The 16,555-nt window shown below is 41.6% G+C and overlaps 1 protein-coding gene across 1 annotated transcript in view; it reads left to right on the forward strand.

Annotated features, from left to right (window-relative positions):
• Positions 1-16,555, forward strand: part of sh3gl1a (SH3-domain GRB2-like 1a) — a 68,506-nt gene that overhangs the window by 27,517 nt on the left and 24,434 nt on the right. Inside the window, exon 2 of the mRNA XM_060906142.1 lies at positions 14,044-14,112. Coding sequence (XP_060762125.1) covers positions 14,044-14,112 — 69 coding nt within the window. The remainder of the gene's footprint in view (positions 1-14,043; positions 14,113-16,555) is intronic.

The raw sequence follows: 16,555 nt of genomic DNA on the forward strand, positions 1-16,555 counted from the left end.
TTGTATTTTTCTTTTGTATGGTACACATTAACGATCATGAACGTTGTAAAATATTTTGTGGGAATTTTACAACAGTGCTGAACTCAGTTATGGTTTGTTTTCATTCACAACATGATTGTCACCCTTATCATGTCCAACTTGTTTTCTTTCAGTTTCATTTCTTTCAATTAATTTATGCTTCAAGCTTTACTGGATTAATCAAGATTTAACTTTTATTTCCTCCAGAGGTTTTGAGTTTGGGTGAGTCTAACTCTTAAAGTGCCATTCCACCATTGGATGTATTCTTTGGCATAAAATACAACATATTTTATGACAACATGACTAGACAGAGAAATCTTTTAGCTTCAAAATGAGATATCAAACAATTTTTTGACAACGACAAGTATATTAATTTTGCGACCAAAGTCACCTACCCTTTTAATTTCCGCGCGGTAGTGAAACGTGATGTCATCGGCAGGTTCCCCTTCTTGTGTACCACGTGTCGGTCTATTTTTAGACCAGGAAACCCCCAAAGTGAGAGAGTCATTTCTCCTCGTATATGGGGGCCAAAAAAATTGCGAAAAATTGAGTTAATCTTTCAGTTAGCTAGATTTATTGGTATTAGCTAGATTTATTGGTATTATTTTTATCACGTTCTATCCGCCATTGCTGATATGTGCCACGTCACATGGTACACAAGAAGGGGAACCTGCCGATGACATCACGCACGGAAATTAAAAGGGTAGGTGACTTTGGTCGCAAAATGTAATATACTTGTCATTGTCAAAAAATTATGTTTATCATTTTGAAGCTAAAAGATTTCTCTATCTAGTGATACCATTTATATATGTTGTCAAAATACATTGTATTTTATGCCAAAGAATACATCCAATGGTGGAATGGCACTTTTAAAACTGCAGATCAGGTCATGGGTTATAACAACACACTCGCCATAATGGGACACTGGATCGTGTTTCTCCCCCACTGGCCAAAAGGCCCGAAGGGGGATTATGTCGTGGCGATGTCCCATCCCGTGAAGTGTGCTCACCTTCTGAAATCAACTCTTCTCACAATTTTTGGAGGAATTTCATGAAACTTTGCAGGATTCTTTATGTCGGTAATACGCATATTGTAATTTTGTTAAATTAGGTCACATTTTACCAGAGTTACAGCCCTTGATTTAACAATTATTTGACAATTTTATGAGTATGTTTTCCTTCTGAAATCAACTCCTCTCACAATTTGTGGAGGAATTTCACAAAACTTTGCAAAAGGCCTTGTATGTCGGTAGTACGCATATTGTAATTTTGTTCAGTTCGGTCACATTTTACCAGAGTTGTGGCCCTTGATTAACAACCTTGTACTTTCCCAATTTCACGAAGGTGTGCTTGCCTTCTCACATCAACAACTCCTCACAATTTTTGAATGGATTGGATGTATATTTAAGTATTCACATTTATTTTAGAACAATAATTAGAATAATTTTTATCCCCCGCTGGCCGAAATCCCCCTTCAGGACTTATGTCGTGGCGATGTCCATCCGTCCCAGGAAGGGTGCTCACCTTCTGAAATCGGCTCCTCTCACAATTTGTAGAGGAATTTCGCCAAACTTGGCAAAAGGCCTTGTTGTATGACGGTAATAGGCGTATTGCAATTTAATTTCGTTTGTGAAAATTTTCCCAAAGTTTTGACCCTTGATTAAATAACTTTGACGGTTTCATGAGGGTGTACGTTCTTCTGAAATCAACTCCTCTCACAATTTTTGGAGGAATTTCACGAAACTTGACAGGATTCTTTGTTATATGTCAATCATACACATATATATTGCAGTTTCATTCAGTTCAGTACCAGAGTTGGAGCATAGTTGCCAGTGGGGGGGTATTGTGCTCTCTGAGCACTCTCGTTGTTTATTATTACAGTTAAAGTTTGAGTTTTGTTGAAAAATTATAAATCATGAAAGCATAATCATGATCATAACACAGTCAATACACAGTAATAAAAAGGTTATGGTCCGAACAAGTGAAAAATCTCGCCGCTGCCCCCCCCCCTGCTGGCAGATGGAAAGTGTTTATGAAAACCCACTATTACTTCTACACACTAGACAGGTTTTTAAGGTTTTCGAGAGGGGGGGGGAAACAGTAAAGCAATTAAACATCTGAAACCGTTAGTAATAAGAGAGCTAGAAAACAGCTGGCACAATTATGAATTTGTTTTAGCAGCTGGTTAGATGAAGCTGGATTGAAAATTTTAGGACAGTCTCCAAGTTTTCCAGTCAATGTTTGGTGGGCAAGTGCACAGATATTTATACAAGGCACTTACCAGAGAATCTTGGTAAACATGTAAGCATTAGTCACTCAGGTTTCTGGCGCACAGCAAGAAACAAACGCGGCTGAGAGTTGAGTGTATGAGCGTTGCTGACGCTGAGAAACGAACCTGTCTCTGTAGGTATGGAAATAGTTAGTTTACACACCATGAGCCACTGTTTAGCAGTAAACCAAACAAACTCGGATGAGCAAAGATGGAGAATTTGACGTACAACAGAAAAGGCAAGGAGTGGAGTGAAATTATTCGAGCGGTCACTTGTTTTAATTGGCTGTGCTACATTAGGCGACATTGTATGTTTGGAAAGCACTGTTAGGGAACGCCATTATCGCAAAAACCTCCTAAATAATGTAATAGTATTTCAGATACTTGAGAGATCTGATACCCAGAGTGCTCATGAAATCTTACAATGGACTGCTTAATTCCAGTTCTAGAGAGAGACTTTCCTCCAGAAGTTCAAGCTTTTCCTATTCCCAGATGCGCCGCCTTCAGATCATTATTCAATAATGAAGATTTATCTGAAGTGGATCAGGTGTGTCTTGGGAGTAACTCTGCAGCCCAGTGGGCCTGTAGGACAAGAGCTAAGAAATAATCTTGATCTAGTGAGAATTTGTGGAAAAAGATGTTCTGTGAACGGAAAGCTCAGGAATAAAAACGCTACACTCTGAAGAACAGTTCGAAAAGACGCAGTTTGCTAGCTTCACATGTTTCACGGCAGGTTTCCATGAACCTGAGTTTGAGGAGTTCAATGAGTTTGATGTTATGAACTTGATAATGGAAATGCGAATTTAAAAAAAAAAAAACGCAAATTTTGTAAAAACTTGCATGAGGGGTGTCGTGTCCCCCCCCCCCCCGAGAATCTGACGAGGCAATATTTTGCACATTTAAGTCACCGGTGTTCAAAAGAAATCACCATGTCAACGCTTATGTCTTGAACATCTGTCGCAATGTTTAATTAGGATGATTATCGTGCAAGAAGAAAACCTAGCTTTAATCGCATGACATCACAGATCATTCATAATTGTATTGTCGCTTCTATTTTGTGCTCCAGTGGAAACCTGCGGTATGGGAGGGGGGAGAAAGGGGAAGTGGGGTCAGACAGCATGCCCAACAATCAAAGACCGGGCTCAACATTAACTGTAGCCCGATTGTCCGGGACAACCAAATGTTTGATCCAGACAAGTCAAATCCTGATCTGCCTGTCCGATGGGACGTGTGCTATGAATAAAAATCTTCAATAAACAGCCAAAATATAATTGTAGACACTTGGATGTCCCTGATATTTGAGAAGTTGGATTATGTTCATAAAAATAAAGGAATTGGAAGCCCGTGGATTTTAATTAATTAATTTTTTTAAATATATAAATGATCAAAGGGTTTTCTTGTTCAAAACTTTTGAGAAGCCAGCCCTTGTCATCACTGCCGAGCCCGATCCGGGCTTGAGGCGAACCATGCTTGGTTGACTTGGCCAGAATTGCAGCAGTAGGGTGGCCAGTTCCTACGCAAACACGGGGAGGACATGCAGCCTTGACACAAAGGCTGCTGCTGGCCCCTGGGCTTGAACCCAGAACCTTCTTGCTGTGAGGTGACAGTGCTAACCACTATACCGTTGTGCTGCCCACCTGGCCTTAGAGTGAACAGTGTTTCCCCCAAGTTTATTGTGGGGGTGTGGTGTTTTTTCTTTTCTTGGGGGTGCTGGATGAGGGTGGTCACCTGCTGGACCCCTCCTCGCATCTCCGATTACAGAGCATTTGGACCTGGAAAAAGAGTTAAAGGAGTAATTTAAGTATTCACATTTATTTTAGAACAATAATTAGAATAATATTTATCCCCCGCTGGCCGAAAGGCTTGAAGGGGGATTATGTCATGGCGATGTCCATCCGTCCGTCCCGGGAAGAGTGCTCACCTTCTGAAATCGGCTCCTCTCGCAATTTGTAGAGGAATTTCACCAAAACTTGGCAAAAGGCCTTGTTATATGACCGTAATACACATTATTGCGATTTTTTTTAAATTTTTTTTTTTTGAAAATTTTCCAGGAGTTTTGACCCTTGATTAAATAACTTGTACTTTTGACAATTTTATGAGGGTGTACGTTCTTCTGAAATCAAGTCCTCTCTCAATTTGTGGAGGAATTTCACCAAACTTTGCAAAAGGCTTTGGTATGACAGTTTTATGCATATTGAAATTTCGTTTAATTTGGGCAGATTTTACCACAGTTATGCCCTTGATTTATTAACAAACTTGCAGCATACTGTGGCAATTTCATTAAGGTGTGCTTGCTTTCTGAAATCAACTTCCCTCACAGTTTTTATTATCCCCCTCTGGCTGAAAGGCCCGAAGGGGGATTGTCATGGTGATGTCCGTCCCAGGAAAGCTACTCACCTTCTGAAATCAACTCCTCTCATAATTTTTGGAGGAATTTCATGAAACTTGGCAGGATTCTTTGTTGGTAATAGGCATATTGCAACCGAATTGAACAAAATAGCATTTTACCAGAGTTATGGCATAGTTGCCAGCGGGGGATATTGTGCTCTCAGAGCAGTTTTGTTATAGTAGAACTGTGTGTGTGTGTGTTCGGCAGAGTCCCATTGGGGTCCCCCAATATAACGATAGGGGAAACACTGACATAAGGGTTGTTTTACAATCAGGGTACGCAAGCTAAAAATCACATTTAACACTTAGTATCTTCAATATCAAAAGGCTTGACTAATGGCCCTTTTCCACTACCCTTTTTCAGCTCGCTTCAGCCCGACACGGCTCGCATTTCGACTATCTAAGAACAGCACGACTCAGCTCGCTTCAGCCCTGCTCAGCCCCCAAAACTCGCACGGTTTTGGAGTAGGGCTGAAGCGAGCCAAACCGAGCTGAGTGAGGCTAGGGGCGTGAGCAGACGCTCTCCGTGCACTGATTGGTGAGGAGGAGTGTCCACACACGCCCCGCGAGCACGCTGGGATCTGGAAACACCGTAAACCCGGAAGAAGGAGAATTACGAGAATTATGAAGCCTTATGCGCCTCGCCTCATCTATACGCTCTTGCCAGTATCTGTTGGCGTTGTCGGCGACAACAAGCCACAGCACCAAGACCAGCAACACTAACGACTTCGTATCCTCCATGTTTATTGTTTACTGTCCGGGTCGTGAGACTACCGCTTAAGGTCACTGATGTCACTGTTTGCGTCGCCTAACGACATCACCTGACGTCCACCCACTTTCGCTAACTCCACCCAATGGGTCCACCCACTTCCAGCCAGCACGGTTCAGTGCGGTTGTAGTCGAAATGCAACTCCAACAGCCCCACTCAGCTCGACTCAGCACGGCACGGCTCAGCCCAACTCAGCCGCGTTGGTAGTGGAAAAGCGGCATAAATAAACTTGGTTGTTTATTGTAGCCCTGTGATAGCTCTATTTACCATGCAAAAAAAAAATGATGACGTTATTTTTTGGTGAATGTATGGCAATATATGTCATATATTTAGCAAAATTACTCGTGTCATTTAGAAAAAGTGCTTTTTTGACCACAGGTAGCTCCAGAAGGGATGCACTTAAATCATTCTTTATACCATAAAACAAATATTTGGTTCCATATCATTGGAAACAGTTAAGTTTTAATGTTGAATGCCAGTAAGTTTTCAGACTACTTTGATCAAATTAGTATGTAATTGTGTCAAAAAAAAAATGTCCTCTCCGAGACAGCTAATTTTTCAATATAAAATAACACATCTAAAATGATTATTTTCATCCTAAAATGTGGTCAAGATATTGGGACATAAATATTAGAGACAACTAGCACAAAGCTTACAGCCTTATATTTAAAAGCACTATGGAAGTAGTGGATTCTGAATTGTCAAAAAAAAATGTCCTCTCCGAGAATCACTTCATTCGTTTCTCCCAGCCCTGCTTAAAGCTACACTTAATTTACTTAGGAAAAAAAAAACCTAAATAGTTCATGAACATGCTATAACATTAGGTGAATGTTATGGACTACTAACAATTTCTTAACTGTTGGAATTTTATTTCTATCAGCTATTTTTTGACAAGGAATCTTTGATAACATTTTTGTTACTTTTCTTTATCTTATAGCAGATTACACAAAACTTAGCCTGGGAAATCCCATGCCGCTTTGCACAATCGGTCCGATCTGAAAAGACAGCATGGAAACTATGGTCTAAAGGCTCGCCTGAGTTAGGGAGCCAATCAGAGAGTGGGGAGGGGTGGAAAGACGGTGACGCGTACTACTCGACAAACGGAAGCTTGTAGTTTATTTGGGACTGTTTACGGATCACATTTAACATGGCGGCGAGCGATACGAACCAAACTTTCGATCAAGCTTTAGACACTGTTCTGAATAGTTTAGAGCGAAAGTTTGTTTTAAAAAAAGAACAGCGTTTGGCGTTAGTCTTTCTTCGTCGCTCTAACTACGTCACCGGGTACAACTGCCATGATTGGTCATGGGCTACGTATACGCCAAATGATAGACATTTGCAACGTCCAATAAACGGCCGTTGACAATCGTAAACCACACCTCCCCTACGAGAAATTCAATAGGCGGATTCCAGACCATATTTCACTTGTGATATGGTCTGGTGTTAACCAGACTACACAAAACTACCATACACATGTCAAAAAATTACCTGAAATCTGTTCTTTAACTTGTCCTTCACTTAAAAACTGGTACAAGAACCAGTTTGAATCAATTTGAATTTTGGACCCCTGTGACACAAACTTTGTACCCTGATTGTAAAACAACCCATAATGTAGTCTGCAGTTTATTAGAGGGAAAAAGAAGTAGGGCACTATTTCAGATGCAAAGATGGTGTACATCTCTAAGATGTAGAGAGAGGAATTTATGTTGCTGTGCAGTTATAATGTTGCTGCAGGGCAATAAAGTATATTTGTAAGGCCAAGGGTTTTGTTGAAGTTAATCGGGTGGGGGCGCGGAATTGAGAGCGCCAGGTCATGGGCACTGATTGATTCAACTTCTCAACGAAGCCTGTCAGGAGTTGGATTGGGTGTATGGGAGCCAAGTCAACAGTACATTTTACTCTGTTGTATCTTTTCAAGGTCTGAGTTTTGCGCTCTTGTTTGAACTATAGATTGTCTGCCGTGCCGTGCTGTTCTGCTTGGACAGCCAGTGTAGCGTGCCACGATAGACCTCTCCTTCTGACTTCAACATGTGTGTGTGACAGAGTGCAAGCCCAGTACAGGGTGTTACTGACACATCATTCAAAGTGTAAACAGTGTGATAGGTCCTGGGTACTTTGATACTATTCATGCAGGCAAAATGGATAGTAACAGTGCCTTTTTAAAAACTGATTAATTTAGTTATAGTTAATTATTTATTACGTTATTCGTGTAGGTTGTGACTGAGTTGTTTTGAGGATGAGGAAAGCTGCCATGCAAGATTTTCAGGTTAACAATTTCCTGATGTACATAACCGGAGATGGGGCGGCACGGTGGTGTAGTGGTTAGCGCTGTTGCCTCACAGCAAGAAGGTCTGGGTTCGAGCCCCGTGGCCAGCAAGGGCCTTTCTGTGCGGAGTTTGCATGTTCTCCCCGTGTCCGCGTGGGTTTCCTCCGGGTGCTCTGGTTTCCCCCACAGTCCAAAGACATGCAGGTTAGGTTAACTGGTGACTCTAAATTGACCGTAGGTGTGAATGGTTGTCTGTGTCAGCCCTGTGATGACCTGGCGACTTGTCCAGGGTGTACCCCGCCTTTCGCCCGTAGTCAGCTGGGATAGGCTCCAGCTTGCCTGCGACCCTGTAGAACAGGATAAAGCGGCTAGAGATGATGAGATGAGATGAGACATAACCGGAGATCGTTGAACACATAGCAGCATCGAAAGGTCACCATTGATTCTAGTGCATGTGGTGACTGTTTGTTTGTTTGTTTGATTGAAACCTACTTGTTAATGTTAAATGTGGCTTTTAATTAATGGTAATGGCCTACCAGGTCTGTAAATGTAGAACTTGAAACCTTTTATTCTGCAAGAGAACACATGGGCAGTGATTTGGCTCTTGATGTCTTAGCAAAGCAAATACTTCCATTGTTGGCAGTGTTTGCTGCAAACATGCATGGGGAGCAAATCAATACGCCTCTCTCTTCCAACTTCTGATTGCTCAAACCACTTCAAGAGGTTGGTCACATTTTTAAGAATGTGTTCTAAAGGCCAATTTATGCTGACAACGCAGTCCTCACAGATGACGTCGCAGATGGCGTCTGCATAGCCCCCCAACCTTCGCAGATGCTCTGCGCGCACCTCCCAAAAATTGTGACCACCGCAGAAGCCTCGCAGACGAGAGCTCTGATTGGCCCACTCTACATGCGCTGTACACGCACTTCCGCTTCCCTACTTTCCCGGTTTGGTTTGTTTTCACTACCTCCATTTTTAAAAACACGAGCGAAGATGGAGCAGCACGAAGAGCGGTTGATCGAGGAAGTGAGGAAGTACGTACATCTATACGACTCCAGTTCTTGTCATTATAAGTAACCGGAGGATAAACACTCCACTAACCACACCCACCAACTACTCCTCGCGATTTCGCGACTTCGCGCCCCCTTGCGTTGTGGCGGTGAATAACATCGCGCACGCCTATTACTCCCCGCTCAACGATAAATTACAACTGTCTGCGAAAAGCTATCTGCGAAAGCCTTGTCGCAAGAGCATGCAGAGGCCCTAATACATCCCTCCAAGTCACATTTGGCAACCGAAACCCCTTTTGACATATTGCAGCATAATCTCAGTGGCGCATCACTGCCTGAACTGAAATTGGAAGGAAAGAAAATTGTATACGTCTATATAATCGTGGGTTGGTTATTTATTTTTTGCGCTTAAAACCACTTGACCAAGGCAAGAAGTTGGTTGTCCTGTTTCATGAGGTGATTTGCAGATTAGGTATGATCAGATTTCAGTCTGGATAAGCAGAGATGCCGTTCACTACACTGCAACTGTGTTTAGTTAAAATCGTATAATGATGCAGTCGATTTCAGAGCTAACGGTTTCGTAACACACGTTCAGCATCCTGGTAAAATATGGGCATGCAGAAAGAACAGCATGTAAGTGAAGAAATGAAGACCTGCAGGCTAGTGACCTTACAGTCATCATGGTGACATTGTTACATGTTCTAAACCAACGATTACCGTACTCAGTATGACTTATTTTTTTTTTAAATAGAACAGTTAATGAATTTCGAGCCATGTGGCCCTAAATTCTCTTTTTTTTTTTTTTTTTTTTTTTTTCCCCCTGCTTCACCGTGACCCAGTTCAAGATACTACATCAGGGGTGTCCAAACTCATTTTGGTTCAAGGGCCACATACAGCCCATCTGATCTCAAGTGGGCTGGACCAGTAAAATAATTGCAAAATAACCTTTGTCAACTCCAAATCTTTAGCATTGTTTTTTCAGTAGGCTATGCTTTATGCTTCAGCCTACATTTGTAGCCTACACAATCACTGATCACAAGGGATCTAGAGCAGGGGTGGGCAATTATTTTTTTCCATGGGGCCACATGAGAGAAACAAAATTTTGTGGAGGGCCGGACCAAAAGGCTGAACTAAATTCTGCATAATATTAATTGTATTTCTTTATATAAAGCAATAAATTGTTTTTACAAGCTGCTAAGACTGGTAAGAGTCTGGAAAAAACGAGGTTACCTTACAAAAAATGTCATTTATTCAATCAAATTTCCCAAAAACAATGGTTAACAAAATGTGAACGTTTGTACCTTTTTTTTTTTTTTTTTTTTTTTTTTTTTAACCTCCCAGTCACATTCACCCCAAAACACAATAAAGACATCACAATATTGTCTTTCTACTCCAAATATCAAGCAAGATACATTATATTATAATAATGATGCCCACATTTGTAGTCTAATCACCTCATTTGCTGCTTTTCGCCGGAGATCGGCTCCGGCGCCTGCTGGTGACGTCACACGATGTGATTGGCTGGACCGTTTGAAGAATGACGTACAAGTTTGTGGTTGATCTGGACAAATTACGGAAGTAGTTATCGCGGGATTAGGTTTCGTGGGATTTCATGTCATGTTCACATCGCGCGCATTGCGTTTTTGTTGAACACAACTTCAAAATAAAAGCAATGCACATTCAGTCCATGCATGAGGTAAAATTAGAAAATACGTTTATTTTGTAACTTCTCATTAACCTTACGCGGGCCGATCAGAATGAACCAAAGGGCCGGATGCGGCCCGCGGGCCGTAAAATGCCCAAGTCTGATCTAGATTATTACACGTTTTATTCAGAGAGGCCAGTGGATTTGAAATAAAACGCATTTCACTCTCAAACAACTGGTTTATTTTTATACAGTTGAGTGAATACGTTTTATATCTGACAACCTGAACCAACCCCCCACATGAATGTTGGCAAAGGCAGATTGCTTTTCAGGGCACACGACTTCTGTAGCCTTCAGCATGCATTTTTTTCACAAGTTCACGATCAGAAAATGGCTTGGATGCTTGCACCAACTTGTTTGCAAAGCTTTCACTGCTCCATCACTGACCTCACGGCTGCGCGTAAATGCAGACTGCTGTTTCTTCAGATCAGCTAACAATTCGTTCATCTTCTCTTTTCTTAATTGTCCATACAAATTGTGAAATTTTTCTTTATGATGAGTCTCATAGAGGCGCTGAGTATTATATTCTTTGAGCCCTGCAACCTGTTGATTACATACCAAGCACACTGGTTTTGTATTCACCTCTGTGAATAAATAATACTCAGTCCATTTTTCCTGGAAAACTCTGCACTCTACGTCAACTTTTCTTCTTTTTGACACAGACATTTTGGTAATGGGGGTATCACTCTTGATAATTTTGATAGCAACTTAATAGAGGTGAGGCAAGACTGCCATTCATGGAATCAGACAGCATATCTGGGCACGTTGCTAAAATGTGTTTATTTCCTGATCTCTTATGTCAGTACTGCTTTTTTTGGCTGCCCCTAGCGGCTGAATTGAGCATTTCGGTTATTTCTTTAAAAATTCACAAGTCGTCACAGGAATTGGCTAGAGATTTACTTTATTTTTTGACATCTTTTAGAAATTTTTTCTCTACAAGCCTGGGGCCGGATTAAACCATCTAGCGGCCAGCGGGCCGTATGTTTGACACCCCTGTACTACATCATGCATCACGTGGTGGGCTTTCCCCGTTCACACAAGGCATTGAAGGATACAAATTTGAAACGGGAGAGAAAAGTGGAGGACGTGAGTGTGCAAATAATGTGAAAGACCAACTACAGTAACGGAAAGCAAGAAGAAAAGACGTCATGTTGCGAAGGAAAGGAAACGCAGGACCAAACTAATAAATATCGGCGGTCAGCGAGCACCTCGGTGTGATCAGCTGTTTGTTTAGCGACAGAATGATGTAACTGTCAGTGCATGGTCAAAGGTAAACCTGTAGATGGCAGTAATGCAACATTGTGGATGCCAGCTGCTGTAAAATCGAAAAGAAGGTGGTAAACCTGCGGATGCGCACACTGGACGACGTCTGTCTGCTTGACTGCACAAAGCGAGCGGTTTCATGCACGTTATTTGCGAAGGAATCCCTTCAAATTAAATAACTTCCCAGCCACAGAATGGCCTGGTGGGTGTGTTTTGAGATATTACAGAAATAAACATATCACAATGACCAAATTTCAGAGGGGACTAAATTTCACCAATTTTATGAAATCGAAAGGCCGTCTAGCTTTAACTGTAGTATGTGGTCCATGATTCTGGTTTTATCATTGCAGTAGAGGTGTTTTTAGTTTATTTGTGAATGTCTCCTGTGGTTTACCTTGGTGGACAAGTCCCCTCATGTTGGGTTCAGTATTCCTGCATTCCAGGAGCTCCTGGAAGGAGTGTGGGTACATAATGAGGGTGTCTGGTTCATGTTGTACAGTATAATAAATACAGTTAGGTCCATGTATATTTGGACACAATTTTTTTTTAACCTGTTTACTGAAACATTATAGTTATATAATGGACATGCACATAAAGTCCAGACTTTCAGCTTTCATTTGAGGGTATCCACGTTAAAATTGGATGAAGGGTTTAGGAGTTTCAGCTCCTTAACATGTGCCACCCTGTTTTTAAAGGAACCAAAAGTAATTGGACAGTTGACCCAAAGGCTATTTCATGGGCAGGTGTGGGAAATTCCTTCGTTATGTCATTCTCAATTAAGCAGATAAAAGGCCTGGAGTTGATTTGAGGTGTGGTGCTTGCATTTGGAAGATTTTGCTGTGAAGAAAACATGCAGTCAAAGGAACTCTCCATGCAGGTGAAACAAGCCATCCTTAAGCTGTGAAAACAGAAAAAAAAAACCATCTGAGAAATTGCTACAATATTAGGAGTGGCAAAAATCTACAGTTTGGTACATCCTGAGAAAGAAAGAAAGCACTGGTGAACTCATCAATGCAAAAAGACCTGGACACCAACAGAAGTCAACAATGGTAGATGATCGCAGAATAATTTCCATGGTGAAGAGAAACCCCTTCACAACAGCCAACCAAGTGAACAACACTCCAGGAGGTAGGCGTATCAATATCCAAATCTACCATAAAGAGAAGACTGCATGAAAGTAAATACAGAGGGTTCACTGCATGGTGCAAGCAACTCATAAGCCTCAAGAATAAAAAGGCTAGATTGGACTTTGCTAAAAAACATCTAAAAAAGCCAGCACAGTTCTGGAAGAACATTCTTTGGACAGATGAAACCAAGATCAACCTCTACCAGAATGATGGAAAGAAAAAAGTATGGCGAAGGCGTGGTACAGCTCATGATCCAAACCATACCACATCATCTGTAAAACACTGCGGAGGCAGTGTGATGGCTTGGGCATGCATGGCTGCCAGTGGCACTGGGTCACTAGTGTTTATTGATGTGACACAGGACAGAAGCAGCCGGATGAATTCTGAGGTATTCAGAGACGTACTGTGTGCTCAAATGCAGCCAAACTGATTGGTCGGCGTTTCATAATACAGATGGACAATGACCCAAAACATAAAGCCAAAGCAACCCAGGAGTTTATTAAAGCAAAGAAGTGGAATATTCTTGAATGGTCAAGTCAGTCACCTGATCTCAACCCAATTGAGCATGCATTTGACTTGTTAAAGACTAAACTTCAGACAGAGAGGCCCACAAACAAACAGCAACTGAAAACCGCTGCAGTAAAGGCCTGGCAGAGCATTAAAAAGGAGGAAACACAGCGTCTGGTGATGTCCATGAGTTCAATACTTCAGGCAGTCATTGCCAACAAAGAGTTTTCAACCAAGTATTAGAAATGAGCATTTTATTTACAATTATTTAATTTGTCCAATTACTTTTGAGCCCCTGAAATGAAGGGATTGTGTTTAAAAAATGCTTTAGTTCCTCACATTTTTATGCAATCATTTTGTTCAACCCACTGAATTAAAGCTGAAAGTCTGAACTTCAACTGCATCTGAATTGTTTTGTTCAAAATTCATTGTGGTAATGTACAGAACCAAAATTAGAAAAATGTTGCCTCTGTCCAAATATTTATGGACCTAACTGTAGTCAATACAAACTTGACTTGTTTTCTGACTAAAAGAACTTAATGAAGGTCATGGAGATGGTCTTTATAAATAACTTTACATGACTCCTATGTGGAAGAGTTTCCTGGCTCACATTGCACATCTGTCTCTTTCAGCCTTTGCTTTTGTTTTTTTTAAATGCCTATGTATTTGTGTATTAAGTACTATATATTTATGTATTTTCTTACATGTATGTCTCTTTCCAGATGGTGAGTGAGAAAGTAGGCGGAGCAGAAGGCACGAAGCTGGATGAAGACTTCAGGGACCTGGAGAGGGTGAGAGGCAACTCAGAACCTCCTCTAGAAGGAGATGGAGCTCTAAACAGCTGTCATTTTTAATAATAGGTGCCATCTATGTGCCTTTCCAAACCCCAAGGGCTCTTAAATATAATCAGAACCTGCCACATATAAATCGCTGACTTGAAACACAATCAGCAAAGCAGCATTTGCTAAAAAAAAAAAAATTTTTAGTAAAACGGTCGAACCAAATGCCAGTCAAGATGTAATATGTGAATTGAAATTGTGCATCTCTTCAGCACATCACTTTTTACCTTCATCAAAAAAAAAAATCCAGATTTATTTGCCTACCCCTTCCTCAGGCCTTCATTTCTTTAGTGGAACCAATCCCACCCACTACTGCAAACATTATGACCAATCATACAGGCCCCTGTAGAAGTTTTGACCAGTTCCTCCCGCTCCTTCAGAAGTTTTCACCAATCTTTCCCATTCCCACAAACATTTTTGACCAATCTTCCATGCTCTTGCATAAAGCTGTCCCAATCCCACCCACTACCATAAACATTTGGGCTAATCATGTCCACTTCTACAAAAAGTTTAACACATCCTACCCATTCCTGCAAACATTTTGACCAATCTTGCTTGCTCCTCCAGAGGGTTTGCCCAGTCCTGATAGCTCCCATAAACATTTTGTCCAATCCTACCTGCTGCAGCGTAAAGCTTCACCAATCCCACCCCAACCATAAACATTTTGTCAAGTCTTGCCTGCTCTTCTACAGTGGGGCAAAAAAGTATTTAGTCAGTCACCAATTGTGCAAGTTCTCCCACTTAAAAAGATGAGAGAGGCCTGTAATTTTCATCATAGGTATGCCTCAACTATGAGAGGCAAAATAGAAAAAAAAAATCCAGAAAATCACATTGTCTGATTTTTAAAGAATTTATTTGCAAATTATGGTGGAAAATAAGTATTTGGTCAATAACAAAAGTTCATCTCAATACTTTGTTTTATACCCTTTGTTGGCAATGACAGAGGTCAAACGTTTTTTGTAAGTCTTCACAAGGTTTTCACACACTGTTGCTGGTATTTTGGCCCATTCCTCCATGCAGATCTCCTCTAGAGCAGTGATGTTTTGGGGCTGTCGCTGGGCAACACGGACTTTCAACTCCCTCCAAAGATTTTCTATGGGGTTGAGATCTGGAGACTGGCTAGGCCACTCCAGGACCTTGAAATGCTTCTTACGAAGCCACTCCTTCGTTGCCCGGGCGGTGCGTTTGGGATCATTGTCATACTGAAAGACCCAGCCACATTTCATCTTCAATGCCCTTGCTGATGGAAGGAGGTTTTCACTCAAAATCTCACGATACATGGCCCCATTCATTCTTTCCTTTACACGGATCAGTCGTCCTGGTCCCTTTGCAGAAAAACAGCCCCAAAGCATGATGTTTCCACCCCCATGCTTCACAGTAGGTATGGTGTTCTTTGGATGCAGCTCAGCATTCTTTCTCCTCCAAACACGACAAGTTGAGTTTTTACCAAAAAGTTCTATTTTGGTTTCATCTGACCATATGACATTCTCCCAATCCTCTTCTGGATCATCCAAATGCTCTCTAGCAAACTTCAGACGGGCCTGGACATGTACTGGCTTAAGCAGGGGGACACGTCTGGCACTGTAGGATTTGAGTCCCTGGCGGCGTAGTGCGTTACTGATGGTAGCCTTTGTTACTTTGGTCCCAGCTCTCTGCAGGTCATTCACTAGGTCCCCCCGTGTGGTTCTGGGATTTTTGCTCACCGTTCTTGTGATCATTTTGACCCCACGGGGTGAGATCTTGCGTGGAGCCCCAGATCGAGGGAGATTATCAGTGGTCTTGTATGTCTTCCATTTTCTAATAATTGCTCCCACAGTTGATTTCTTCACACCAAGCTGCTTACCTATTGCAGATTCAGTCTTCCCAGCCTGGTGCAGGTCTACAATTTTGTTTCTGGTGTCCTTTGACAGCTCTTTGGTCTTGGCCATAGTGGAGTTTGGAGTGTGACTGTTTGAGGTTGTGGAAAGGTGTCATTTATACTGATAACGAGTTCAAACAGGTGCCATTAATACAGGTAACGAGTGGAGGACAGAGGAGCCTCTTAAAGAAGTTGTTACAGGTCTGTGAGAGCCAGAAATCTTGCTTGTTTGTAGGGGACCAAATACTTATTTTACCGAGGAATTTACCAATTAATTCATTAAAAATCCTACAATGTGATTTCCTGGATTCTTTCCCCCCCATTCTGTCTCTCATAGTTGAAGTGTACCTATGATGAAAATTACAGGCCTCTCGTCTTTTTAAGTGGGAGAACTTGCACAATTGGTGGCTGACTAAATACTTTTTTGCCCCACTGTAGAAGGAGGGCTTAACAAAATCCACCCACTCCCACAAAGTTTTACCAATACTGCTTGCTCTCTGCAACATTTTGCCTGCTCCTGCAGTTATTTTTGTGTGT

The sequence above is a fragment of the Neoarius graeffei genome, chromosome 23, assembly GCF_027579695.1.
Source record: "Neoarius graeffei isolate fNeoGra1 chromosome 23, fNeoGra1.pri, whole genome shotgun sequence".
In the NCBI taxonomy this organism is placed as follows: Eukaryota; Metazoa; Chordata; class Actinopteri; order Siluriformes; family Ariidae; genus Neoarius; species Neoarius graeffei.